This window comes from Onychostoma macrolepis, chromosome 14, assembly GCF_012432095.1.
Source record: "Onychostoma macrolepis isolate SWU-2019 chromosome 14, ASM1243209v1, whole genome shotgun sequence".
Classification (NCBI taxonomy): Eukaryota; Metazoa; Chordata; class Actinopteri; order Cypriniformes; family Cyprinidae; genus Onychostoma; species Onychostoma macrolepis.
The window spans coordinates 20,376,558-20,401,720 of record NC_081168.1 but is presented as its reverse complement, the minus strand read 5'-3'; the positions used below and the strand labels follow the sequence as shown (position 1 = coordinate 20,401,720).

At 34.8% G+C, this 25,163-nt stretch overlaps 4 protein-coding genes across 10 annotated transcripts in view; 1 reads left to right on the top strand and 3 right to left on the bottom strand.

Moving 5' to 3' along the window:
• Window positions 1-583: 583 nt before the first annotated feature.
• tmco6 (transmembrane and coiled-coil domains 6) lies at window positions 584-7,349 on the bottom strand. Of its 2 annotated transcripts, XM_058797525.1 has the most exons (14): window positions 7,303-7,349; window positions 6,928-7,036; window positions 6,711-6,826; window positions 6,459-6,568; window positions 5,478-5,661; window positions 5,286-5,390; window positions 4,364-4,455; window positions 4,075-4,191; window positions 3,775-3,889; window positions 2,776-2,944; window positions 2,529-2,623; window positions 1,605-1,772; window positions 844-969; window positions 584-743 (listed from the first exon to the last, which is right to left on the bottom strand). In XM_058797525.1, the coding sequence occupies exons 2-14, from the start codon at window positions 7,016-7,018 to the stop codon at window positions 723-725; spliced, it is 1,509 nt and encodes a 502-aa protein (XP_058653508.1). In that variant the 5' UTR covers window positions 7,019-7,036; window positions 7,303-7,349; the 3' UTR covers window positions 584-722. The 2 variants fall into 2 exon arrangements, with proteins under 2 accessions (XP_058653508.1, XP_058653507.1); XM_058797524.1 differs by lacking the exon at window positions 7,303-7,349 and having other exon boundaries at window positions 6,928-7,178.
• eif1ad (eukaryotic translation initiation factor 1A domain containing) lies at window positions 7,346-9,295 on the top strand. The gene is made up of 5 exons (XM_058797532.1): window positions 7,346-7,480; window positions 7,879-7,996; window positions 8,082-8,190; window positions 8,276-8,384; window positions 8,787-9,295. Exons 2-5 carry the CDS (start codon window positions 7,910-7,912, stop codon window positions 9,019-9,021), a joined length of 540 nt encoding a protein of 179 aa, XP_058653515.1. The 5' UTR covers window positions 7,346-7,480; window positions 7,879-7,909; the 3' UTR covers window positions 9,022-9,295.
• A 113-nt stretch (window positions 9,296-9,408) lies between these two features.
• On the bottom strand, window positions 9,409-13,951 carry si:dkey-160o24.3 (N-acetyllactosaminide beta-1,3-N-acetylglucosaminyltransferase 2). Of its 2 annotated transcripts, none has more exons than XM_058797526.1 (2): window positions 13,838-13,951; window positions 9,409-11,550 (listed from the first exon to the last, which is right to left on the bottom strand). In XM_058797526.1, the coding sequence occupies exons 1-2, from the start codon at window positions 13,838-13,840 to the stop codon at window positions 10,177-10,179; spliced, it is 1,377 nt and encodes a 458-aa protein (XP_058653509.1). In that variant the 5' UTR covers window positions 13,841-13,951; the 3' UTR covers window positions 9,409-10,176. The 2 variants fall into 2 exon arrangements, with proteins under 2 accessions (XP_058653509.1, XP_058653510.1); XM_058797527.1 differs by lacking the exon at window positions 13,838-13,951 and adding an exon at window positions 12,904-13,038.
• A 1,408-nt stretch (window positions 13,952-15,359) lies between these two features.
• Window positions 15,360-25,163, bottom strand: part of nrg2b (neuregulin 2b) — a 74,158-nt gene continuing 64,354 nt past the window's right edge. For 3 of the 5 annotated variants that reach the window (XM_058797986.1, XM_058797987.1, XM_058797985.1), the window contains exons 7-11: window positions 23,171-23,273; window positions 21,970-22,093; window positions 21,406-21,539; window positions 19,156-19,380; window positions 15,362-18,299 (exon numbers count right to left, since the gene is read on the bottom strand). In XM_058797986.1, the coding sequence (XP_058653969.1) occupies window positions 17,654-18,299; window positions 19,156-19,380; window positions 21,406-21,539; window positions 21,970-22,093; window positions 23,171-23,273 (1,232 nt within the window). In that variant the 3' untranslated portion in view covers window positions 15,362-17,653. Of the gene's footprint in view, window positions 18,300-19,155; window positions 19,381-21,405; window positions 21,540-21,969; window positions 22,094-23,170; window positions 23,274-25,163 lie in introns of all 5 variants that reach the window. The other 2 variants (XM_058797984.1, XM_058797983.1) reach the window with 1 other exon arrangement.

Genomic DNA, 25,163 nt, shown 5'->3' with positions numbered 1-25,163 from the left:
ACCGGCGCAGTTACATAAAAGGACAAAGTGTTTCATATCAGACATGCTGTAGCTGTTCACCTGTTTTCAATGGGTTACCCTTTATTTACATTAATAATATAATGATATTGCTACAATACAATTTGAGAGAGAACTAGACATGCATTAATATTCATATTAATTATTATTTAATATGAGAATCCACTTATTTATTGGTTGCCCTTCTTCATTGTTATTCTATAAGAAGTGAGAATTCGCTTATTTATTGGTCATAGATTCCAGTTGAACTTTTTGACAGCATAAAATAAAATAAGGACTATTTTTGGTAACTTCACTAGTAGTAATAGTAATAGTAACTTCAATAGCAACTTCAGAATAAATAGCATCTTAAATAAACATTCACTGTTTTAGTATTGCAAACAAATTAGACATGTTAGTATGATTTTATGTTTTGTGTTGTCACTTTAATGTGAGGATTGTGTAACCCCTGTAGTGAATTTTTGTGAAGAAATGGCAACATACAGATATATTTATAAAACCATTAAAATGCTGTTCTGTGCATGCACTGGTAAGTCGGATCAGCAGCGAAAACACATGAACATGCTTCATATGTGCAGTAAAAAAGGCATTTATTTTCTTTACAATTCAGAAAACAAGAGTGAAAGAATAACTAAGTGCTAAAAGGTCCATTCAGTTTGCTTTGAAGAAAACAGAAAATCTTTGCAATTCTGTCATTGGACATGCTATGACGAAAGGCTCTCCACCTTTAAAAAAAAAAAAAAAAAAAAAAAAGAGAATATTGGTCATGGTGATTCCTCACATATAATATGTCCATAAATAATAGTAGGTAAATGTAATATTGACCTCAGAGAAAGAAGGGAAGTGATGATCGAGAATGTAGGCGGCTCTGACACGTTGCTCTCCTTCACTGTTATACTGAATGGCTTCCAGCAGAGGAACACCATTTAACCTCGTAAAGTCCTCCACCACCTGTTACAAGCAGGACTAACATTAAATTTGCTTGTTGAGTCATTCTACGTAAGCCTGTCATTAAGTTTCTTACGAAGACCAATATAAAATGATTTTACATTTACATTTAGTCATTTAGCAGATGCTTTTATCCAAAGCAACGTACAAATGAAGACAATGGAAGCAATCAAAATCAACAAAAGAGCAACGATATGCAAGTGCTATAATAAGTCTCAGTTATCTTAATGCAGTACACGTAGCAAGGTTTGTTTGCTTTTTTAAATTATATAATAAATAAAAAGAAAACAAATAGATACAATACAAAAAGATTAGAAAAGCTAGTAGTTTAAGAATAGAATTAGAATAGAGAGAGCTATTTAAAGTATTTAAATATTAAATATTTAAAATATTTAAAAATATTTAACTATTTTAAGTGCAGGGTTATTATCGTTAACTAAAATTAAAACTAAACATTTTTGTTTTTAAGTAAAACTAATTAAAAAAAAATGACAAAAACAGCAAAATTACTAAGTTTCATATTAAAATGAAATTGTAAAATATTTAAAATGAGAACTTATTAAAATTATTAATACAAACTATTATAGTATCGCAATACTATTTGAAGCGAGAATGGATTCTTGAATGATTTCATTCACCTGTGGGCTGCTGGATAGCAGCATGTACAGCACTTCCAGGCTCAGGGTGACCACCTCTGGCTCGGCCATCTTGAGTGTGGCACAGAGGGCGGTCAGCAGCCCCGCTTGTGTCAAACCAGCACAGTGTTCTGTGCCACGATGGGCGATATTACCCAGAACTCTCAGTGCCTTGTACAAACAACAATTGTGTGAGAACTAAAATTTATCTGTGTATGTTATCAAAATATACATGCTGATATGATGTGAGTGAATATGAGTATAGTAGAATTACTGCAGCAGGAAAACAATACAGTAAATTCAAGTAATCTATCAGCAGTGAAAAAAAAATGAAAGAAATATTTCTACTAATGAAAACAAAATGAATATATATATATATATATATATATATATATATATATATATATATATATATATATATATAATTCTATATAATAGGTTATATACAATTACAATTTATAAATAAAATTAGAATTAAAAAAAAATTCTATTTGATTATATGCAAGAAAATCTTCAGTGTCACATGATCCTTCAGAAATCATTCTAATATTCTGATTTGTTGTTCAAGAAACTTTTATTATTATTATTATTATTATCAATGTTGAAAACGGTTGTGCTGCTTAATATTTATGTGGAAACCTTGATACATTTTTTCAGGACGCTTTGATGAATAAGTTTAAAAGCTTTTAGAACATTATAAATGTCTTCACTGTCACTTGTAATCGATTTGAGATATTCTTTTGTTTTACAAAAATCATTAAACTCCAAATTTTGAATAGGAGAGTAAATTATTCTCAAAGATTTTTCACGTATGTTTTGTTCAGTACTTTAATATGGGTCAGTGTACGATCATACACCTCATAGTGGGTCGCAGCCCAAAAATGTAGATAAGTTAGATTGATGTATATATGCATGCTGGTTCCTCACCATTGAGTTAATTCCTCTAGAGAAAGACAGAATCTGGATTAATATGGGAACCATATTAAGCAGCAGCAGGCCAGAGCAGAACCCACTGGAGCCAGCTGAAAAAACATAAGACAGTGCATCACAGTTACAATTGTGAGAATGGTGTTCTCTCCGATAAACAGAAGTTAATTTGAGTTTGAGCTTTAACTGGGATGAATAATTGAGGTGTTAATCAATTTAAGCACATGCACGCTAACGTCTTGCTCACCGGTGAGGTTGTTGAGCGCCCACAGGCTCTCTCTGGACAGAGCAGGATGAGGGTGAAGGTAAGCCTGACTAAAGACACAGAGCGCGGCGAGGAGACGAGTGTCCTCTGGCATTACATCACCTCCACTGACCAGCAGGTTACCAAGACAACGCAGAAGAGGCCAAATGAGCTGCACAGCAAAAACAAAAGTCACAGTCCAGAGGAAAGCAGGTAAAAGCAGTTTTTAGAGGATGAGAGAGCCATAATAACCACATGATCATTCTGCTGATGAACTGGGCAATTTGTTCAGTTTATATAAGTTCAAATATTATTATGTATGAGAAAGTAAGACCTTGCTTTGGCATCAATTCCATAATACCAATATAGGTTATTCTAATTCTATATTAATTCCTCTCTCTCTGATAAGTATGTATTATCTTAATATATATATATTAAGATAATACATATAAAATAATAAATATAAAAATATGAAATATTAAACACGGTACTTTGATTTAAAAATAATAATAATAATAATAATAATAATATTATATATATATATATATATATATATACACACACACACACACAGTATATATACTCCAAAGTACTGTATTTATTATTTTAGATTTTTAATAATATTTATGCAACATTTTCTGTGTTCCACTTTAATATTAAATATGATTTATTTTTTGAAATTCATAAAATAATACACATACACACACACACACACACACACATGTATATATATATATATATATATATATATATATATATATATCAAATTCCTGTATATATTCTTATATTTTTCTGTGTTCATTTTAAGATTAAATATGACTTGTTCATAATTCATAAAATAATGTAATAGTAAGCATTGATTATAAAAGCATTGATAACTGAATTATATATAGGCAGTGTTTCTATTCAGTGAACACAATAATTTAAAATTACTCTCATCCTAACCCAGATGTGCAGTATGTGCGTGATGTGGGTATAAAATATTGTGCTGTAATGACTTACCAACTCTATTCTACCCTCCAGACTTCCTTGAGCAACAGCGCCTCCTAGTGTTATCAAAACAGCACTGCACTGCGAGAGGGCGCCTTGAGCGATCAGCATCGAGTTATCCAAATTACTGCAACCACAACATCATGTCACAATTCAGTTGATGTTTTACTCACTAGCCTCATTTTGTTCTAGATAGAGATTGAAAGAGAAGTCATGCCATCTGGAGGAACTGGCACTAAACAGGTTTTAGCACAACTCTCCATTACTCTGACATTGTTTAGTAAGTTTTTATGAAAGGAGAAAAGACCACACCTGCTGACTAAATAGTGCAAACACCACGTACACTCAATCGCTGGCCCGTAACCAAACTCAGGATCTGGAGTCAATGCTGAGATCAGATGAGGGACTATTCCTGAAGCCATGACCGCTCTGGGGTTTCAAATATAAAACAAGGACAGGAAAATTTGTGATGAATATCTTAATATTTTTCATTAGAATTAACTATTTATAGTAAACTATAGCAATTTCAGTGTGCCAAGACCTTAGTTCACTTGTCACAAATACTGCAAATGAACATAAATAAACAGTTGTGGTCACTTACGGGATGATTTTTTCAGTTGCGTCTTTTGCCTGTAGCAGTTGAGACAAAGTGAAGCCAATCGCCTCCACAACGGCCAAATTATACCTCTGACTCTAGAACAGAAATTATTTCATGATCTCAAGAACATGTCCAAGTCACATTTTAACCCAAATTAAAAAGAAATAAGATTTTGCTTAAAGATTATTTATTTATTTTATTTTGTTTAATTGTTTATTTTATTTTTTGCATTGTGACATTATTATTAAATTTTTTTGCATTACATGACAGTTAAACACACTAACCCCCCCACCACCACCACCAAATTCCTATTACTGTAATATGAAAAATAAAATAAAATCATGTAAAATTTTACTCTTACAGTAATGATAATCACCACTGATAATAACGAGAACAACAAAAAAATAATATGTCTGGATGTGTTATGGTATTTAAATTAAAAAGAAAGAAAGAAAAAAGAAAGTGTTTTGCTGAAAGATTTTTTTGATGTTATTGTTGCATTGTGACATTATTATTTATTTACTTACTTCATTATTTTTTTGCATTACATGAAAGTTAAACACCCCCAATTCCAATTACTGTGATATGAAAAATAAAATAAAATAATGAAAAATTTTACTCTTACAGTACTGATAATCACCACTGATAATAACAAGAACAAGTATAACTAAAGGGGTAAATCTGCACATAATTATCAGTTGTCCAAAAAGCTTTTCTTTTTGCAAAATAAATTTTTTTTGTCTCTTTCTTTTGATTTAGGATTAAATATAATCCAATTTTTTTTTTTTTTTGAGACTCAGCCTATGAGAATGCATTCAGAGACATGAAATAACATTATCAGTATTTATGCTAAGATTTGATTTAAAGTCAATTATAAGAGTTAACAAAAGTAATAGTTTACTATTAGTAACCTAAATGATCTTACATGAATGCAATTTGCAAGTGCAGAAACTATTCCCTGAGCTAGAAGCTTCTCTCTAACCACAGCGCTGTCAGGACACAGATTTCCCAGAGTGTATAAAGAAAGCTCCTAAAGGAAAAGACAAAAGAGACAAATTCATGAGGAATGATCGATTACATGCCTCTGACACTGACTTCAAAGTGGTAACCCACTGACCGTTAGCTTGGTGCTCTGACTGGAAAGGTAAGTGAGGAGATAGGGGCCAGCAGGCAGACAGGCCTGACCTACACTGGGGTGAGTGGAGTGAGACAGCTCATGCAGACAGCGTGCCGCTTCCAGCTGACACTGAGCATTATGGGAACTGAGCTGTCCGATCAACATGTGCATGCTGTTCTCTGATCTGAAGAAAAACACAGGCGATGCATTAGTAAATACACTTATCTATATATCTTTAGAATAATATTTTTTGAAAGAAGTGTTTATGTTTATGTTATGTGTTTATGTAGAAATGTTTTTGAAAGAAGTGTATTATGCTGTGCATTCATTTGATTAAAATACATAAATACAAATATTATTATAATTTAAAATAAGCAAATATATGATAAAAATATCTAAATATTAAATAAGAATAAATAATAATATAAATTATATTAAATTTAACGAGCTATATTATCTTTAAAGGATTATAATTAAATATAGTTCTTATATTCAATGTCAATGAAAACTGCGCAAATGTGACATTATTTTCATGACAATTAAGCACAATGGTAAAAAAATAAAATAAAATAAAATAAAAAATTACTGTTCCTAAAAGAAGCTTGCAACATGTAAAGTTTTTCTTGTTTAATTTAGGGCTGAAATATGACTTGTTTTGTGAAATTTACTCCTACACATTAAAATATAAGTAGAAATATACTGTAGACCTCCTAAAATAAGGCCAGGCAAGTTTATTTATACAGCACGTTTTATACCCAAAGGTAATATCAAAGTGCTTTGCATAAAAATGATTTTAAAAATAATAAAATAATCATAAAAGATGACTAAGAAATAAAACTAACAATAAAAATTAACTACTAAAAATGGATTGAAAAATATATTCATTTAAAACAAACGAGAAGAGAAAAGAGACGTATAAATAAGATGATGCAGTGCAGCAAATAATATAAAGTAAACTCTGTGTTGATATTGAAGTCCTACTTAATGAAAGTGAGTTGGCTCTCTGGGTTTCTTAGTGCTTTTCGTAGAGATGCAAGACGAGCTGCTTTCTCCTCACCCCCAGACTGGACTCCACGAATCATCTCTCTGACCTAATGTTATACATACAGCACTCATGCTTCATAAGACACATAAGCGATATTTGCAGTTTGCTAAGAATGGGATCCTTCCTTTCCCCATATATGCAGTACACAGTACAGAAATAAACCTAAGTATTTCTCTCTGGAGACTGACCTGTTCAGGGGTGGAGCCAGTCTCCATGGAGTCTTCCTCCTGCTCCTCTTCCTCATCCACATCCTGCAGGAGTCTCTTACTGATGAGCTGTCTGTCTCTCCGTGCCTGTCTAAGAGCTAGGAGTAGATGAATTCATAAATAATATATATTACTTTGCCTACATTAATACCTTACAAACGTATATTAAATCAACAAAATAAACTGAGAGATGAAACACCTTTCTCAAACTCTCTTCTCTTGTGTTTGATCTCCTCCAAATTATTGGCAGATCCACTTGCTTTGTGACGGAGGGTTTTCAATCTCCACATCTTTAAGATGACTGTTCACTGCATCCAAATGAAAATTTGCGCCCTGATTATCGTATTATTTTAATGTCCATCTATTTCTCTCATCACACATTCTAACGTGTTTTGTTAGCCTGGCTCGCTGTGGTTGTTTCAAAAATGTGAACCGTGAAAATCACATTTCAAAACAAAAGTTTCCTCGGACCTGCTAAAGACATTATTATTATTATTGTTATTATTATTATTATTATTATTAAATGGTTTAAACAGCTAATTTATAGACATTTTACTGTTAACAATCCTCTCACCCTCAACTGTGTTAGTGTGGCTTTTATTTTGTAGTTTTCAAATCCAGTTGCATCCCTCGCGAGTCGCGTTTCGCTTCACACTTCTGTTAAGAAGACTCGAGTAAACGCTAGCAATTCATCTCGATGCCATTAGTACATAAACTCAGAGTACATCTAGAGTTTCATTTACAGTTTCTAGGTAGGTGACTATGACACATTTGCGCTTTTACTATTGAAATAAATCTATAGACATTCAGGGTTTTTGTTTGTCCAGACCAACACAGCATGAAGGCCACATGTTTCTATGCCATGCTGTAATATTGTAAAAACAGCTACGTAATCGTATGTCAAATGACTTGCTTTTTTGAATACATTATCTTATAGCATTTATGATGATCATGCTATACTGGCCACTGGTTTCCAGTTATGTATGGTTCTAGCAAGGTGCCAAGATGTGGTTTGTGTGCATGTGGATGTATTTCAAAGCGTAACTGTGTTGCCCTGAGAAACGCTTTATTGTTTGTAGTCCATATGTGTTATCACACATGCACGCCTCTTAACTCTAGTTCTCAAACAAATATATTTTTCTTTATTCAGGTGACAGAATCTCCAGAGGTTTATATCCACCATGTCAAAGGCAACCAAACGCAAGCACGTAGTCAAAGAAGTTCTGGAGGACTATGTCACACCCACCGAAGACCAGCATATCATGAGGGTACAGTTTTTGAGATCTGTAAGGCTTTGAGAACTCCGTATTCTCATTATGATACTAATAATTCTACGCCTCCTTCACATCGCAGGTCTTGGGAAGTAATGGCAATAACCTCCATGAAGCTGTGTCTGGCAGTGGTGAGCGCTTCCTTGTCAGTATGCCTACTAAATTCCGCAAGAACATCTGGATCAAACGAGGTGAGTTTGTTTTACCTTTTGTGGATATATAACGATTCTGTTCTTAAAGACACTAAAAGGTTTTCATGGTCTTTCTGTTTGTTAGGAGACTTTGTCATTATTGATCCCATTAAAGAAGGAGGGAAGGTGAAAGGAGAAATAAACTTCATACTTTACAGGGACCATATTCAGTACCTGAGAAAACTTGGTGTCTGGTAAGGCCCTATCTTTTTTAATATTTGAATTGAATATTTGACACCCTCAAGCTGTTCTAAACCTGTATGAGTTTCTTTTTTCTTTTGAACACAAAAGAAGATATTTTGAAGAATGAAAAAATACATACTGTACTTTGGAAGAAGTCCATGGGGACCAGAAACATTTTGGTTACCAGCATTCTTCAGAATATCTTTTTATGTTCCACAGAAGAAAGAAACAGGTTGAGGGTGAGTAAATGATAAAAGTTTTGGGTAAACTATCTCTTTAAACCTAATCCTGAAATATGTTTTTATTTTAATTTTTTATTAAAGTTCTGTTTTAATTTAAAAACCTTTTAATTGCGTTTCAAGAAAACAAAATTGAAATATGTTTAGTAAACAGCATTTTCACACTTCACACAGGCCAGAAGGATTCCAGGAGGATCACGCATCTAGTGAGAGGAACGAGGGAACACCGAAAGAAAGAAGTGAAAGAAAAACTGAGGAAGAGGAGGGTGACAGCGACTCTGAGGATGACGACAGTGATCTTTTTGTAAACACCAATCGTGCCACTGTTCTCTACAGTGAGAGTGAGGAAGAGACTGATGAAGATGAGCATGATAATGAAGAGAAGGGAGAAGATGAAGAAAGAGCATAAAACTGCAAATGATACTGGAAGGTGCTCCCACCACAGCATGACCAAGAACAGTTTTATATGAATCTTAATTGGGCTTAAAAACCTGGGAAAAACTACAGTGATGCCTAAGACTTGAGCTAATTTTGCATTGAATGATTTCTCTCTGATGGCTTTCAGAAGTTTCTGCTTTAGTTTAATTTGTTTCAAATCTCAAAAACATTTTGTTTCATTAAAAGAAACATTGTATATTATAATTCTTGTAAATACGGTGTTGTAATAAACTTTGTTTTGTACACTTGTTGTTTTAGCTGGTTTAATACTCAAAAGTAGTACATTTACAGTATATCACAGTAATTGGTACTTACATTAACTCACTGAAGTCAGATTTAAAATCATAAATAAGACAAAGTCAGCATGAAATAAATTTTTCTCATTTTCATTTTTAATTGGTCTTTGTCAGGGTTTCTGTGGGTCTTAAAAAGTCTCAATTCACACTTCCACAAATCAAATTAAGGCCCTAAAAGGGTCATAAATTGAAACAAATTCTTAAAAGCATGAAGTTAAGGTGTTAAATGTAGCATGCACCGCAAAAAAACACAAAAAAAACACCAATGCAAATATCTAAACATTCTTAAATCGAGATTATTCTACTTGAGGTGCAAAATGAAAATATGAAATTTTGTTTTCTGACGAATCTAACCAAATTAAGTGTGAATATGCTTAAAACAAGATTTTAGACAAGATGTAGATTTTAAATTTTGAAAACAAGACAAAAACTGAGCAAGAACATTACTTTTTTACAGGTACAATAAAAGTTATGACTATTTAAATACTCTAGTTTTTGGGAGCAGCGGAAGTTGTAGATCACTTGTATTTTAAATGTTCAAGTGTTTCACATACAACTCATTGTGTGCTCCATATTAACACAGTGTTCCCTTCAATTTATTCCTTAAATTCTCTTGGTCTTGAAAAGGTCTTTAAAAAGTCTTACATTTACCATCACAAAACCTATAGAAACCCTGTTTATAAAACCTTTAGGCAGTTACTGCAGCAAAATGTGAAAGTCAAGAATGTTCAAAACAAATTTATACAAAATACTTTACAATGCATAACACCAGTTTTCAAGTGTTCGGTAAAAATGTAGTACTTTAACTAAAAAAAAAGTTCAGTCTGAACTCAATCAGGTCTAAGTTTGACTCTCAGCGTAGCATTTCTGCATTTAGGGCTGGGTGTCGACGTTTCGTTCCAAAGTTGGAACATCTCAGCTGGGCTTCGCTTGTGCACCAGGAGGATGGTGTGATTCGCACAGGGTTCCTTGGGCTCATCTTTGGGGAAGTCAAAGGTGAGGAAGGCAGGGTGGTTGATAGGGTAAACTCCAAGTCTCAGAAGACACATGCCCACGTAGACATCGTCAATGGGGAACAGATGAACCCTTTGCGACACCTCCAAAAGCCTATGTGCCAGAGAACCAGAGTAAAGCACCCCTCCTCCACCAGGGTATGATGGGTACAGCCCTTTATAGAAACTCTCCGGGATGTAGTACTTAGTCCAATTAGAGCGTATAGGTGATGCATTGCTTATCACGTCCCCCACAACAAACGTCTCCATTTTATTTGCCTGCCTGGATCCATTTGAGGAGCCTCCGTCTGCCTCCTCAGCCAGCAGATAGTCGAGGACAGCAGGTGTCCTCACAAATACATCGTCATCGCCCTTAAAAATGAAATGGGCATGCGGGCATCGCCTTGAGAACCAGTCCCAGAACAGCACGTCCTTCAAAGTGAGGTTGAAGAAGGTGTCCATGAAGTCCCACTGAATGATATCACCATATTTTTCACTCTCTATGTGCAATTTCTCTTCAATATGCAAGTCTTCGGACTTCCCCAGAAGGAAGACCCTGCGGACGAGCCTTTGCAGTCCACCTAGTGTTTTTATATTTCCTGAACGCCCCCATGTTTCTCTTATGGCTTCTCTGTTCTCAAAGTTTGCCGTCTGAGTTTTGATAGCCATGAGCAATGTTGGTGCCCCTACCTTTGCTTGAGCATCACAAACATCTAAAGGATCTATGATCAGTGGATAGTCTCGACAGTGCATGGTGGTTACAAAATTCTTCATCTGGATTGGCAGTTTGGCGTAATCTGGCATTATATTGTTAATTTCATAATTTGGAGAATATCTATCTCCAGTCCTTCTGGACATTTTTGTTTTGTTAGAAACACTGGATGGGTTTTCAGCCAGATGGGACCTTAGGATGGGGTTGTATTGGCGATCCGTCATGTACTGGATGATGTTCCACAGAGCGCCACTGTCTAGCTCATTTCTCCAGAAGGACTTCGCAGGATGAGGAGCCAGATCTCTGGAGTGTTGGAGACCGCTGGAGGTAAAGTGTTTCGGCAGCACAGAATGAACAACATGTGCACCATGGGGTGCCCCATGTTTCATGATATAGCACAAAGCAATTGAGACATAGATGTAGACTGGGAGCAGCAAAATGCACGGCAAACAAAAGAACCCGATCTGCCGGCGGTATCGACGCAGATATGAAGCCATAAACTGAGGAAAGAAAGATTAAGAACGTTAAATAGATCGTCAAATGTGATGGTTTTTTCTCAATCACTTAGACTAATCACTTAGGCGTCACTGACCAACTACGGTCCTGGAGGGCCACTGTCCTGCAGAGTTTAGCTCCAACCCTAATCAAACACACCTGCCTGTAGCTTTCTAGTGATCTTGAAGACCTTGATTAGCTGATTCAGGTGTGTTTGATTAGGGTTCGAGCTAAACTCTGCAGGACAGTGGTCCTCCAGGACCGAAGTTGCCCATCACTGATTAAGACAAAGACAAAAATCTTCAAAAATTCCCCATCAAAACCCTAGTTTTCACCAAAATGGAATGGTACGTTTTTGTTAGAGCATATTATATTATTTACATTTACATAAATTCATGCATTTACATAAAATTATTTAGCATAAAATGTAGTAACCCATTTACTACTTAAATAATAATAATAATAATAATAATAAAATTTAGGGTAGAGTGGGGGAAAACGCCCCCCTTAAGGACTGTGTAAATTTTTTCTGTAAAACAAAGGTTTAAATGTGTTCAGAAAAGTTATCATAGTTTTAATGACAATGACATAAATTATAAACCAAGTATGTCCAGAGTTTTCATGTTATAATATTTTTAACAAAAATTAAAGTTGTACCAAGGGGGCGTTTTACCCCACCTATGGTTATTTTAAGTTTTAAAATGATTTAAAAAAAAAAAAAAAACAACTCTTTAATTTAAAACTATACCAACGAAACAACTCACAAGTAGGGATGCAGCGATTAACCGGTTTCGCGATTAACCGCGCTTTAAAACGTCACGGTTAATTAATTGTAAAGGTTCCGCTAAACCGAGTGTTTCTGTTGCACGGAACGGAACTGTTGCAGATTGCGCAAAACGAAAACAAAGTTACACTAGCGGTGCACCAGCTTAAAATGACGTGCTTATCAGACGCGCATTAGATTAGTGACAGAAGGACTAAACAGCGACGCTTTATTTCCACCAGCGAAATGCCTGTCGATAGTGTGGGACCATTTTTGGTACACCAAGAATGACCAGAGTGTCATTTAAATATTGCCGTAAAAAAACTGCTGCTAAAGAGCGAATGCACAAGGGATCATGCCCGGCTAGCTGTACATTGAACGATTTTAGTGCACAATGTGAAGGCAAGAACCACCTGACGCGAAGCTACGGCTCGTTAGCTCAGCATTCTGCCAGCTTCAGATCTGAATGAGATGCAATAGTGCTGTAAGATCACATTTATTTGATTGAATTAATTATAATATTTAGCTACTTGAATTAATTATTCGATTGAGAGAGAGAGAGAGAGGTGACAGTTGCCTATGTGAATTAGCCTACCTGCGTCTGTGTCTCTCCAGTAGGCTATTTAATCTAATTTATTAAAAAAAGTCGCTGGGCAGCGTTCTCAAGAAGTTTGTCCTCCTGAATGTTTGTATGCGTGCAGCGCGATCTCCGATCTCACAAACCAAAACAATAGACATGATTTTTTCAGGCCACATGTAAAATCATATGAATTATTATGAAGATTATTAAAATGAATACGTATGGATGACAGTTGATTACAATAATATTTCAGTTTATTTCCATCATTAGTAAGTTTCTCCTGTGAGATAAATAAAGTTAATATTGGTCTTATATGAATAATACTTAATTAACTTTGTTATTGTAGTATTATTCACAAGTAAAAAAAATAATAAAATAAAAATTTTCATCATGTTTCCAAATTCTCTACCCCAGGTTCAAAAGAAATGTAAATAATGTAGCCTACAAACTGAAAACATTAAATACTTTTGTGATCTGTTTCCATTTCTTATTTTCAAAAGAGAAATACTGTCATGGATGGTTTCAGAGCAGCAGTCACCTTTTTTCATTCTAATGAGAGAGATGGACTTTTGTTTGTCTTTTATTATTATTTTGTGCTGTATTGTTGGTTACTGTGTTATTTCTGTTTCAAAAGCTAGCAATAAATAACACTTTAACATCTAAAGAGTGTTCATGTGATTTTATACATTAGTAATGTTGGGAAGTTAATAAATGCATAATAATCGTCATAATCGTAAAACCGTGATTATTCCTCAGACAATAATCGTACCAGCAAAATCTATAATCGTTGCATCCCTACTCACAAGGTGAGAATATCTACTCTAAAAAGCTAAGCACAACAGAAAAAAATACAGATATCGTTTTCTCTATTTGTAATTAATTTATTGTTCCAACAACGAAATGAAAAGAAAACTGCTATTACTAAACTACTAAATAGCTTTAAACTTACCATGTTTTCCTGGTGATATATTTTATGATGAATTTCGCGTTATTCACATCGTAATTCCCATTTTCGCGGAAGCTAAAAGACAAAGATAGCCTATGTGGAAACGTCTTATTATAAAACAAACCAACAAATATGTTTTTAAAAGTAAATTCACATTCCCTTGTTGCTCGTGCACTGTGGAGCGCGAGAAGTGAGTTCAGGTGTGCGCGCGTGAGGCCTCGCCCACGATACTCACTTGTGATGAAATACGGAATAGAGTGAAGAGCGGGGCTAGTTGTCACACTTTTTTTCTCTAGTGAATATTTCTCAGGGGAGTCGTTTTAAAAGTCTAAATCTGTATAGCACAAATCTTTAAATGTCTATATTTTAACCTAAGAACCTTTTTGAGAACAACCTCCACATGCAACACCAAGCTATGTTGTCCCCTATTTAATGTAACAATATACATACACACACACACACATCTGGTTTTTTTTGTATATTGTGGTTTCATGTCACTTCTTGTTTGACAAGTATGGTGAGTTGTCACCATATATTGCATTGCCATATGAAAGCCCCTCAGATAACAAGCCACTCCCCTCAGGGAGTAAGATCAGATGATCTGCGTTACAAAACAATATCAGTATCACTGTTGATGTTGATTAGAATCTAGAATTTAGAATCAAATATTTTCATCAGTCTGATGATGATATTGGTATGAGCTCACCAGACCTTTTGTATGGAATCAATTATGAGTAAAGCACTCTCATCTTCTCCCCAGGCAGCTTGTCCACAAACTCATTGTCTTCAGGCTGCTTGTTGATAAATGTGTTCCATACCAAGCATTTTTGAAAATTCTGTCACCACTAAGAACTAATCCTTGACAGAGTCTTGATGAGACAAGTCGAGCTGGTTAAGTAGGGGTTACAGAACTTTGAGTTCATATGTTTATATGTTTTTAACATCTAAGAAGTAATATTACTATTGAAAGTTGCACTGAAAGTACACTAAACAAAAACAAAACAAAAAAAGTGTAAAACAATTTACATTCAGAAATTTCTAGAAAATTAGTTACAAAGAAGCAGTAAGTAACACTGAAATAAAGTTAAATTCAGAAGTAGAAAAACATGTAGAAAACGTTGTTTTCTTGTAAAATTTACTTCAATAATCTTTATTTAATACTTCAAAAAGTAAAAAATAAAAGAAATATTTCATGCTTTATATGTTGAAAAACAATATTATTATTATTATTATTTTTTAAATATTTTGGTAACACTTTACTTCAGTAATAAGTTCACATTAACTTCCATTAGTTAACTGCATTATAGTTAACATGAACTAACAATGAAAAATACTTCTAAAGTGTTTATTATCCTTACTTAATGTTAATTTCAACATTTACTAATACATTATTAAAATCAAAAGTTGTATCTGCTAATATTATATAAAGTGAGGTAACATTAACATTAATGAATGTTAACAAAGATGAATAAATGTTTTGCTCATTGATAATTAACTTTAGTTAATGCAGTAATTGATGTTACTTAATGTGGCCTTAATGTAAAGTGTTTTGGACAGAGGACTTCACAGTACTTTTCAAGCACTTTTATCTCTAAAATTTGATGAAAATTTGATTCCTCAAAATATTATCCAGACCTGTACACACCATAGAGACAGAGAACATTATGATATTAAAATGAGTTGTTGATCAATAGAAGTTTTTCAAAGGCCAGTTGTTAAGTTTTTACCTCCAGTCCCCATTAACATTTGGTTGCATCCTTGATACAACTCAAAGTTCTGTCAAAGAACGAATAAACTATTGACACATATATCACTCCAAGAAACAGACATACATCCTGATGAATTCATTTTTTAAAATGGTAGGAATTAAGATTTATTTTTTTCCATATGAACAAGTGGTTTGATTTTATTTTATTTTTTTACAAGTACTATTTTTTGAGAAAACTTGCAAAAATTTCTAGCATATTCCAAGTCAAGAATGAACATGAAAAAAGGGGATTTATTGCTGAATGTCAAATGAAAACTACACTTTCACCGTGTGAATACGACTCAGTTGCTGCGGTTACCATGCACCCATCTATCTGAACCACTAGAACATGCAGAGGGAGGGACGCCTTCACAGGCAGAGAGGAAGAACAGAAGAAACAGAGAGAGAAAGACAGGAAGAAAATCAATCGGTGAGACGAGCGGTGCTTTAAACAACTGTGTGCACACAGAATGAATCTTGAGCATGTGTGTCTGTGTGTGTGTGTGTGTGTGTGTAAGTGTGTGCATTTGCATGTGTGTCTAAGTGTAAGTGTGCGGGTGGCGGGTTTGTCTTTTCAAATGTAGTTGTAGGTTGCTGGGCTCTGGAAGTAGGGGTTTACACTTTAGAATCCACCTAAAGTAGCACGTCTAGTAGCCGAACACGCATTGCTTCGAGCAAGTCTCCAACTTGCATACAGATGTGTCAAAAAAAAAAGAGAGCACGGACTGGGAACGACCCCACTGAACCAAAACGAAGGAAAGCCAACAAAACATGGAGCATTCGCAGATAAACACATCTGGTCGTATCGTTCTTCATCGTCTTCCCAGCTTGACGCAGACACGAAGGGCAGTAATGGATCTGTTTTATGGGCAATGCAGTTTTCGATGAAAAGTCCTGAGACACAGTGCGGCTTAAAGCTGCTGGCATAGGAATGAGAACGTGTGGGAGAGAGATGTAGGTCCGTGTAGGCTAGAATCAGGCTGGATTGGTTCCTCCGCAGGCCAATGACTACACAAGGAAGGAAGGTTACAGTGCAATGAGCTCGTGTCACCACTAGGGGGTCCGGTTTAACCCTTTAGCGTTAACCCAGAGCTCCCTTTCGACAAAGCCAACATCCTAAAAAGAGTACAAGCATACGTATACACACACAGGCGCACGTCGAAACTCACAACACGCACACGCGCTCGAAACGCTAACCTGAAGACGAACACAACGCGAACGCACGAACGAAACGCGTTCTCGCACGAAACTGCATACACAAAGACACGTACGTATACACTGAGGTTCAACGATACTCTCACGCACACGGACAGAAGTGTAAACACATTCATTGGACGCACAGACCACCGTTTTGAAAACCCTGAACACCAGGGCCGATACTGCGACCCAGCGTCATGCCCTGTGAACTCCTGCGTACCTCTGTTTCAATGGAAACAATATGCGACAACCAGTTGAGAGAAAGGAAAACGTCGAACGTAGAAACCAAAGACGAACGCAAACGGCGCTCAGATGCGCGAACGATTCGGCATCCGATGCAATTTAACGTCGGTTATGTGTGCGCGTGAATCCTAGTCATGTAAACAAACACCTTACACAGAAGTGATTCGATATTGCATGGTGTCTGAATAATATCACAGTTCAAATGGGGAGATCCTGAACAAACGAAACAAACGAACGAAGAAAAAACAGAAAAACATGTCTATAAAACCCAAGAGTCTGTTTTTAAGAAAGGCTACAAAACTTCAACTGAACCTCCCTCGTCGGCAAACAGCAAAAGGCACCACAATATTATTCTATTTCTAACTCGTGAAAAAATTGGCACGTAATTCTTCTTCGTAATGCTGTAAATCAAAAAAAGGAATTACATATAAATAGTTTTCCCCCTATAAAAAAAGTCTTTGCTGCTAGCTAGTAGACAATTTTTGCTGAAATGAAAATAAATATTTCATTTGTTTAGAATATCTGTCTGTTATATAAAATAAAAAATATTTCTCATAGGTGCAGGTCTATAGCATATCATTTGTTTTTCGCGCCTACGCAAGTTCGTTCGTCCTTGCTCTCGTCGTTCTTTTTTAAAGGGGTGCATTGTCCGTTCTGGACCGTGACTGCGACAGTTTGTTGGCCTGCACGTTTCCCCGGGAGCCCGAGCGTCCCGTGTTGGTGAAAGTCCGCGTGTCGTTGGGTCGGTAGATGGTGGCCGGTTCAGTGGCGTTCATGTTCTGCATACTGAGAAACGGCGTGCTCTCGCCGTGGCCGAGGTCGCCGACCTCATCGTCCTCCCACTCGCTGTCCGACAGGCAGCTTTGAGAGCTGTAGTTCCTGGGGCCCGGCGTGCGCTGCGACACGTGGCCGTTGAGCCGCGACCTCCTGCGCCAACGGTGGCCGTTGCTGCTCTTCTTCGGCTGCTCTCGGGAGGACATGTACTCCTGCGTGGTCTCGTAATCCTCATCGTCCACGAAGCGGTACGGGCTGGACGGAAGGGAGCCCGTGCTCTCCGCCGCGTAATACGGGCGTCGGGATCGCCGGTAGCGGTGCAGGAGGGGCTGGTCGTCGTCGGGCGTGTAGGCTGCCATGGCGATGGCCGAGGCGGCGGGCGGCAGGGAGAGGGCATGGCTGGCGTTGGGCGTGGTGATCTGAAAGGTAGGCACCTGCGGGGGCAGTGAGGAGTGAAAGTCCACCGGAGATAGGCGCGCCGGTGTGGTCAGAGCAGACACGTACCTGCGAAGACGCAGAAAAACATGGGGTGACGGAAAAATCTTTTAAATACACACTACGTTTAATAAATTCAGGGTCAGTGAGAAGACTCTTATGCTCAGCAAAGCTGCCCTTTACTGTCATTTTTTATCAATTTAATGCATCCTTGCTAAAAAAAATCTTATTGACCTCAAACTGCTGCATGTTATAATTTACATATGAATATTAGCACATTCGGATCAATATTTATAGGGAACAAAAATAGTTTTTGAATCAATTATTTATGATGAATCAACCAGCTATAATAACATTGAATCTAAACTACACTAAATACAAAAAAATCATAGAAAACAGTTGAAAAAAATAATGCATTATTTTATATCGCAAAAGCATTTAACTAAATATTTTCCCACAAAAATTACATTTGATTTACTGAATCAGCCTGTTTACATCAACCATCCAACCAAAACAGCTCATGAAAATGAATCTGATTTCTACTTTAGAGAGAAAAGAGAAAGAAAAAGCAGAGCAGTAGTGTTTTGTTACACTACACTGCTACCTGTTGGAAAAAAATAGGAAGAATGTTTTGAAAGGAGGTACATTTAATAATTTAGCAGATGCTTTTATCCAAAGCAACAAAGGAGGAAAATGACAAGGTAAGTTAAGCTACTGTCAACACTACTGAACATATCTGAGATCTGCTTATATTGTGCTATGGTTCAATGCCAAATATCAAAATCCTGATCAAATAAAGCTTACAAACTTATTTAACCAACAGGACAATCAGCATACTTTCATTTGACCACAAATATACTCAGTGTCTTTTATCTGTGAAGGTGAACACTTCTTATCTGCTGCTGTAGTTTCCTTTTTCACTCACCTGTCACTGTGAGGTGAGTCCCGCAGGGAGTCGTAAGAGTCTCCGTACTGTAGGGGGCACTGTGTAGTGTCAGGATACCCATAGTATGCTGCTCGGCGGGCACGGGCCTCCATACACGCCGGGCTGCTGCATTTACTGGTGCCAACAGAGGAAGAGAGCGCCCCCGACAGGCAGTCAGAATGCATGCTGTCTGTCCGCTCCATACTCCATGTGCGCTCCTCGTGCCTGACAGGCGGGAACAACACAAAGAAAATATGTGAGAAAAATGCAACAACAAAAAAAAAGTATATAAAAAGTTAAGTAGGAATTTTTATTTTAAAGAGATTTATACCTTTATTCAGGATGTAATAAATTGGTTAAAATTGGCAGTAAAGACATTTATAATTTAAAAAAATAGAATATCTCTCATTTTGAACTCTTTGATCAAAGTATATGAAGAAAAATTGTTCTTCACAAAAAATGTTTTCTCAAAAATATTAAGCAACTGTTTTCAACGTTAATAATAATAAGAAATAACTGTTTTCTATTTTAACAGCAAATCAGCATATTAGAATGATTTCTAAAGGATCCTGTGAAAATTCAGCTCTGCATTACAGGAAAAAATACATTTTTGAATATATATAAAAAAACAGTCATGTGAAATTGTGTATGTGATTAATTTTTGTATTTTTGAACAAATAAATGCACCTACACTGCTGCTCAAAAGTTTGGAATCAGTAAGATTTTTAATGTTTTTTAAAGAAGTTTCTTCTGCTCATCAAGGCTGTATCTATTTGATCAAAAATACAGAAAAAATGTTATTTTGTGAAATATTATTGCAATTTAAAATAACAGTTTTCTATTTTAATATACTTTAAAATATAATTTATTTCTGTGATCAAAGCTGAATTTTCAGCATCATTACTCCAGTCTTCAGTGTCACATGATCCTTCAGCAATCATTCTAATATGCTGATTTATAATCAATGTTGGAAACCGTTGTGCTGCTTCATTTTTTTGGGGGGGACCTGTGATTTTTTTTTTTTTTTTTTTAGGATTCTCTGATTATTAAAAGTTCAAAAGAACAGCATTTATTTTAAAAATGAAATTTTGTGTTACAATATACAATGCTATTCAAAAATTTGGGGTCAGTACATTTTTTATTTATTTTTTTTTTTATAGAAATTAATACTTTTATTCAGGAGGGATGTGTTAAATGAATAAAAAGTCATAGTAAAGACTTATATTGTTAGAAAAGATTTCTATTTTGAACAAATGCTGCTCTTTTTAACTTTGTATTAATCAAAGAATCAAAGAAAAATTTTCACATGTTCCAAAAAACAATATGAAGCAGCACAACAGTTTCAACACTCATAATAAATCAGCATATTAGAATTATTTCTGAAGGATCATGTGACACTGAAGACTGGAGTAATGATGCTGAAAATTCAGCACTGCCTCACAGAAATAAATACTATTTTAAAGTATATTAAAATAGGAAACCAATATTAGAAATTGCAATACGATTTTACAATATTACTGTTTTTTTCAGTATTTTTGATCAAATAAATACAGCCTTGATGAGCAGAAGAGACTCCTTAAAAAACATTAAAAATCTTACTGATCCCAAAATTTTGAGTGGCAGTGTATATTTAAAAACCCAATCTCGTGCATACATAATATATATATATATATATATATATATATATATATATATATATATATATATATATATATATATTAATGCTAGGCAATGATTAATCATGATTAATCATCCAAAATAAAAGGTTTTTGTACATAATGTATGTGTGTGTACCGGATATTATTTATACATGCATGTATATATCTAAGAAAAATGTTATGTTTATATATTAAATATATTTATATATAATATCAATTTTATGATTATAAATATAAACATGTAAATACATGTAAATATTTTCACAATATACTGTATGTGTTACAGTATTAATTTATTATGTGTTAATTATTATTATTATTATTATTATTATTATTATATAAACAAATACGTTTATTTTGGATGTGATTAATAGTTGCTTAGAATATTTTCAGAATAGATAGATAGATAGATAGATAGATAGATAGATGTAAATATTTGGGGTCTGATGGAAATATATATATATGTAAATAGTTTTGGCTAGTTAGGTTAGTAAATGAACAGCTAAATAGACAGATGGACAGAGGATATATCAAGTCAAGGATCTATATATGGATATATTGGTAGATGAATCAGTCTGGGAAGAGTCAGTACCGGTGACTGGAAGCGTGAGAAGCTGTGGAGGTGTGGTGGGATCGTGACGACATTCGGCTGCCCGAGAAATTGCCTGATGTCTCTGTTCCGTGTCGTACTACTCGCTCAGTTGCTGGGACATTCTTAGATATATACTGCAATATAAAGAGTAGCGTGAGATTGTGTCGTTTTCACACTTGAGTCCTAACCTAAATTTAATAACGTTTGAAGAATGCTTAGTCATCAATGTGAGCACCACAGGATCAATTGCGATTTACTTCTGAATTGCTGTAACATCCAGAAGAAACCACACTGCAATTCACATAATCTGAACCCTTTTCAGAAATAATGGACTTTAAGAATTCTAATCAAACAAACAAACAAACAAACAAACCCAAATCTATGTTTTACACCAAAAGTACCAAAAGCAACATTAAATGCTTTCTAAGCCAATCTGCCTATGAACACTTATTTAAGTGTTCAATAATATTAAGTTGTATGCTTTATCATGCCTTCAATTACTAAATCTTCAGAATATGCAAAAGATATATCATCATACAGGAAATGAGAGGCAGGCAAACTCACATCCACCATGGGGATTTCCTCAGGGCCGGGGCCGGGATGGTTGGGTCCGTTGGCCAGCATGCGGTTCGGATGCTCCGCACACATGTTCTGGTGCAGGTGGTTATGCAACTTCTTTCTTTGTTTCCTGAAGAAAGATCCAATCTCAAATCTGAGCTGTGATTTATACAATGACGGCAGATACTCTAATATTTAAAACAGGAAATGACCAAGTATCTACAGACAAGATGTATTAACCTGCTGTTCACTAAAGTGAAACACAAAAGTTACTTTGATTTGGTGTAGATCAGGGCTAGATGGCGTGACCATATATACATATATTGTTTTAGTGATAGGAATAATATTATCATTTAGTTTGTATCCAGTAGCAAATATTAGCAAATAATCCAGTAGTCTTTCGAATTATTGAAAAATAGTCATTGCCATGGTAATATAATAAAATTTTATTTGGTTTGATTTTGTTGTTGTTGTTGAATTTCCAGCTAAATTGCTTTTTTTTTTAAATAAATACAATAATTTATATATAAGCAATGTATGTACACTACTGTTCAAAAGTTTGGGGTATCTTATGCTCCACAAGGTTACATTTATGTGATCAAAAATACAGTAAAAATAATGATATTGTGAAATATTATTGCAATTTAAAATAATGATTTTCTATTTAAATATATTCTAAAATGTAATTTATTCCTGTGATGCAAAGCTAAATTTTCAGCATCATTTCTCCAGTCTTCAGTGTCACATGATCCTTTAGAAATCATAAAAAAAAAAAATCATTATGCTAAATTGCTGCTCAATAAATATTTCTTATTGTAAATGGTGAAAATGGTTGTGCTGCTTAACATTTTTTGTGGAAACCCTGTTAATTCTTTTTTTCAGAATTCTTTGATGAACAGAAAAGTTCAAAAGAACGGCATTTATTTGAAATATAAATCTTTTCTAATATTATAAATGTTAATGTCACATTTAATCGGTGTAATGTATCCTTGCTGAATAAAATTATTAATTTAATTAAAAAAAAAAAAAACAATTATACTGACCCCACACTTTTATAAAAAGATATAGTGATATAAATTTCCTCACAAAGCGAATTTTGCTTATACCACCCAAAGGGTGTAAGTGTTTTTTTTTTGGTATGCTTTTTAATTTAATGTGTGAATGTGCACAGCTCTTTCTGGCGATTGCTAGAGTTCCCGGGGCTTACTTGGTTTTGCAGTATGCCACCACACACACGATGCCAACCACCAGCAGTGCCACGCAGATGCCCGTTATCGTCAGCACACGTTTTTGGTACAGCTCCTCAGCCTCTGAATGAACGAGAGCCATGGACAAGCACACACATATGCACAGACGCACACAGAGACAAACACACATGTACACGACAACCATTGAACACAAAGACACACATACATACAAAACACACAACAGCTGCATCAGTGGCAGCCTTTAAACCATGTCAAAACTAACTCATTCAACCTAAAACATTTTCTAACTTCAGTCTAAATTTCATGTTATAGTTGTAAACAGTCATATTTGTCACTTCTAAACAGATTTATTTAGTTAAAGGGACAGAATACCTAAAAATGAATATTCCGTCATTATTTACTAACCCTCATGTTGCTGCAAACCTGAATGATTTTATTTCTCCTGTGGAACCAAAAAGGAGACGTCTAAAGCTTTAAGTCCAAGCTACAAGTTCCAAATAATGAAAATGAATGGGGAATGGGACACTGTCAAGTGTCAATAACATCTGAAGCTATCAGGCAACTTGGAAAATATTGCACAAGACACAAGTCCCAGTCCCCATTCACTTCCACTGTATGGAAGAAAGCTGCTTGGATCCCAATATGCACATGTGATAGGCCTATATATGTCATGTACATGTATATTCATCCTAAAACCTGTCAATGCAAGTAAATATAAAAGATAGACATGTATTTAAAAAAATTTAACAGATTTTTTTTTTTCATATATAATGTGTATGCATATATAAATAAAAAGTACTGTTAACATATGGTTGCCACATATTATACTAAATAAAAAATCATCATATAGTATTAACATACAGTAAGAGTTTATTTGCAAAAACAGATAACTCTAATTTTCAAAAATCATGTTTTTTCATTATGTTATCATGTTTTATTGTGTTGGTTAGCTGTATTTTTTTTAAAATAACCCAACTGCAGTTTGATTGAGATTAATTGGAATGCACAATGAAAAAAACGTGATTTTTTTAAATTGTTATCCGTTTTTGCAAATAAACTCTTCATATGTACATATGAACATATACAAATTTCACTATGGGGATTTTATATATGTTCTTACATCACGTTTGTGAAAACTATATATCACCTTATAGGTAACATAGCAATATCATAATATAGATCTTGATACAGGGCAATATATGTCATATATTCATTTCCAGACATTCTGCTAAACATCTCATTTTGTGTTTCACGGAGAAAAAAAAAGAGTCAAACAGGTTTAGAATCACATGAGGGTGAGTAAACAATGATTGTCATTTTTTGCGTGAACTCTCCCTTTAAACCTAAAATCTTTATTTTTAATGGGCGCTGAGGTGCATCAGATGTCATTTTAAAAACACATTTCAGATGGCTAATATCAGGTGCTCGGCAGCATGGGAAGGGCACAGCTGTGGTGCTTTCTCTGTCTGCCAGAGTTTCATATAAAGCGCATTATGCTGAAACAGTGGGAGAACTTTTGGCTACCTTCAGGACTGAAACCATACTGTGCAACACTGGAAACTCAAATTTTTTGGCTAGAAGTGTTTATAAAATGAAATCTCCACCTCTGAAAGCCCATTACATGCATTATTCTATATATAAAATCCTATGACGTCTGAAGACAGAGCAGTCTGAGCTTATAAGTCTTGCGTAAAGCATGCCTGTAGTAAAACACACAAACTGCATTATAAGAGCTCTTTGGAGAGGGTTGTTCATAAAACCCGATTAAACTTCATAAGTAGTTTTGGGATATTCGTTATTACAACTAAATGTGCACATTCCTGGTCTTTTTGTGAATGATTCATCAGTGCACATTGCGAAGTAACAAATTATTGTTTTATTTCTTCATTTTTATTTATTTTTTTTTTACAATAAATACGTTAATATATTTATAATGTAAAATATTAAAAAAAAAAACATTTATCTTAAATGGTTACATTAAAATTATATTTT

Excerpts from the sequence above, each read along its gene's own strand:
- tmco6 (XM_058797525.1), bottom strand. The coding sequence starts at position 7,018 with ATGTGGAGATTGAAAACCCTCCGTCACAAAGCAAGTGGATCTGCCAAT. Across the intron at positions 6,569-6,710 it reads CTGGCTCCACCCCTGAACAG|GTCAGAGAGATGATTCGTGG; the intron begins GTCAGTCTCCAG and ends GTATAACATTAG. Across the intron at positions 1,773-2,528 it reads CTAGAGGAATTAACTCAATG|GCACTGAGAGTTCTGGGTAA; the intron begins GTGAGGAACCAG and ends TGTTTGTACAAG.
- eif1ad (XM_058797532.1), top strand. The coding sequence starts at position 7,910 with ATGTCAAAGGCAACCAAACGCAAGCACGTAGTCAAAGAAGTTCTGGAG. Across the intron at positions 7,997-8,081 it reads AAGACCAGCATATCATGAGG|GTCTTGGGAAGTAATGGCAA; the intron begins GTACAGTTTTTG and ends TTCACATCGCAG. Across the intron at positions 8,385-8,786 it reads CTGAGAAAACTTGGTGTCTG|GCCAGAAGGATTCCAGGAGG; the intron begins GTAAGGCCCTAT and ends CACTTCACACAG.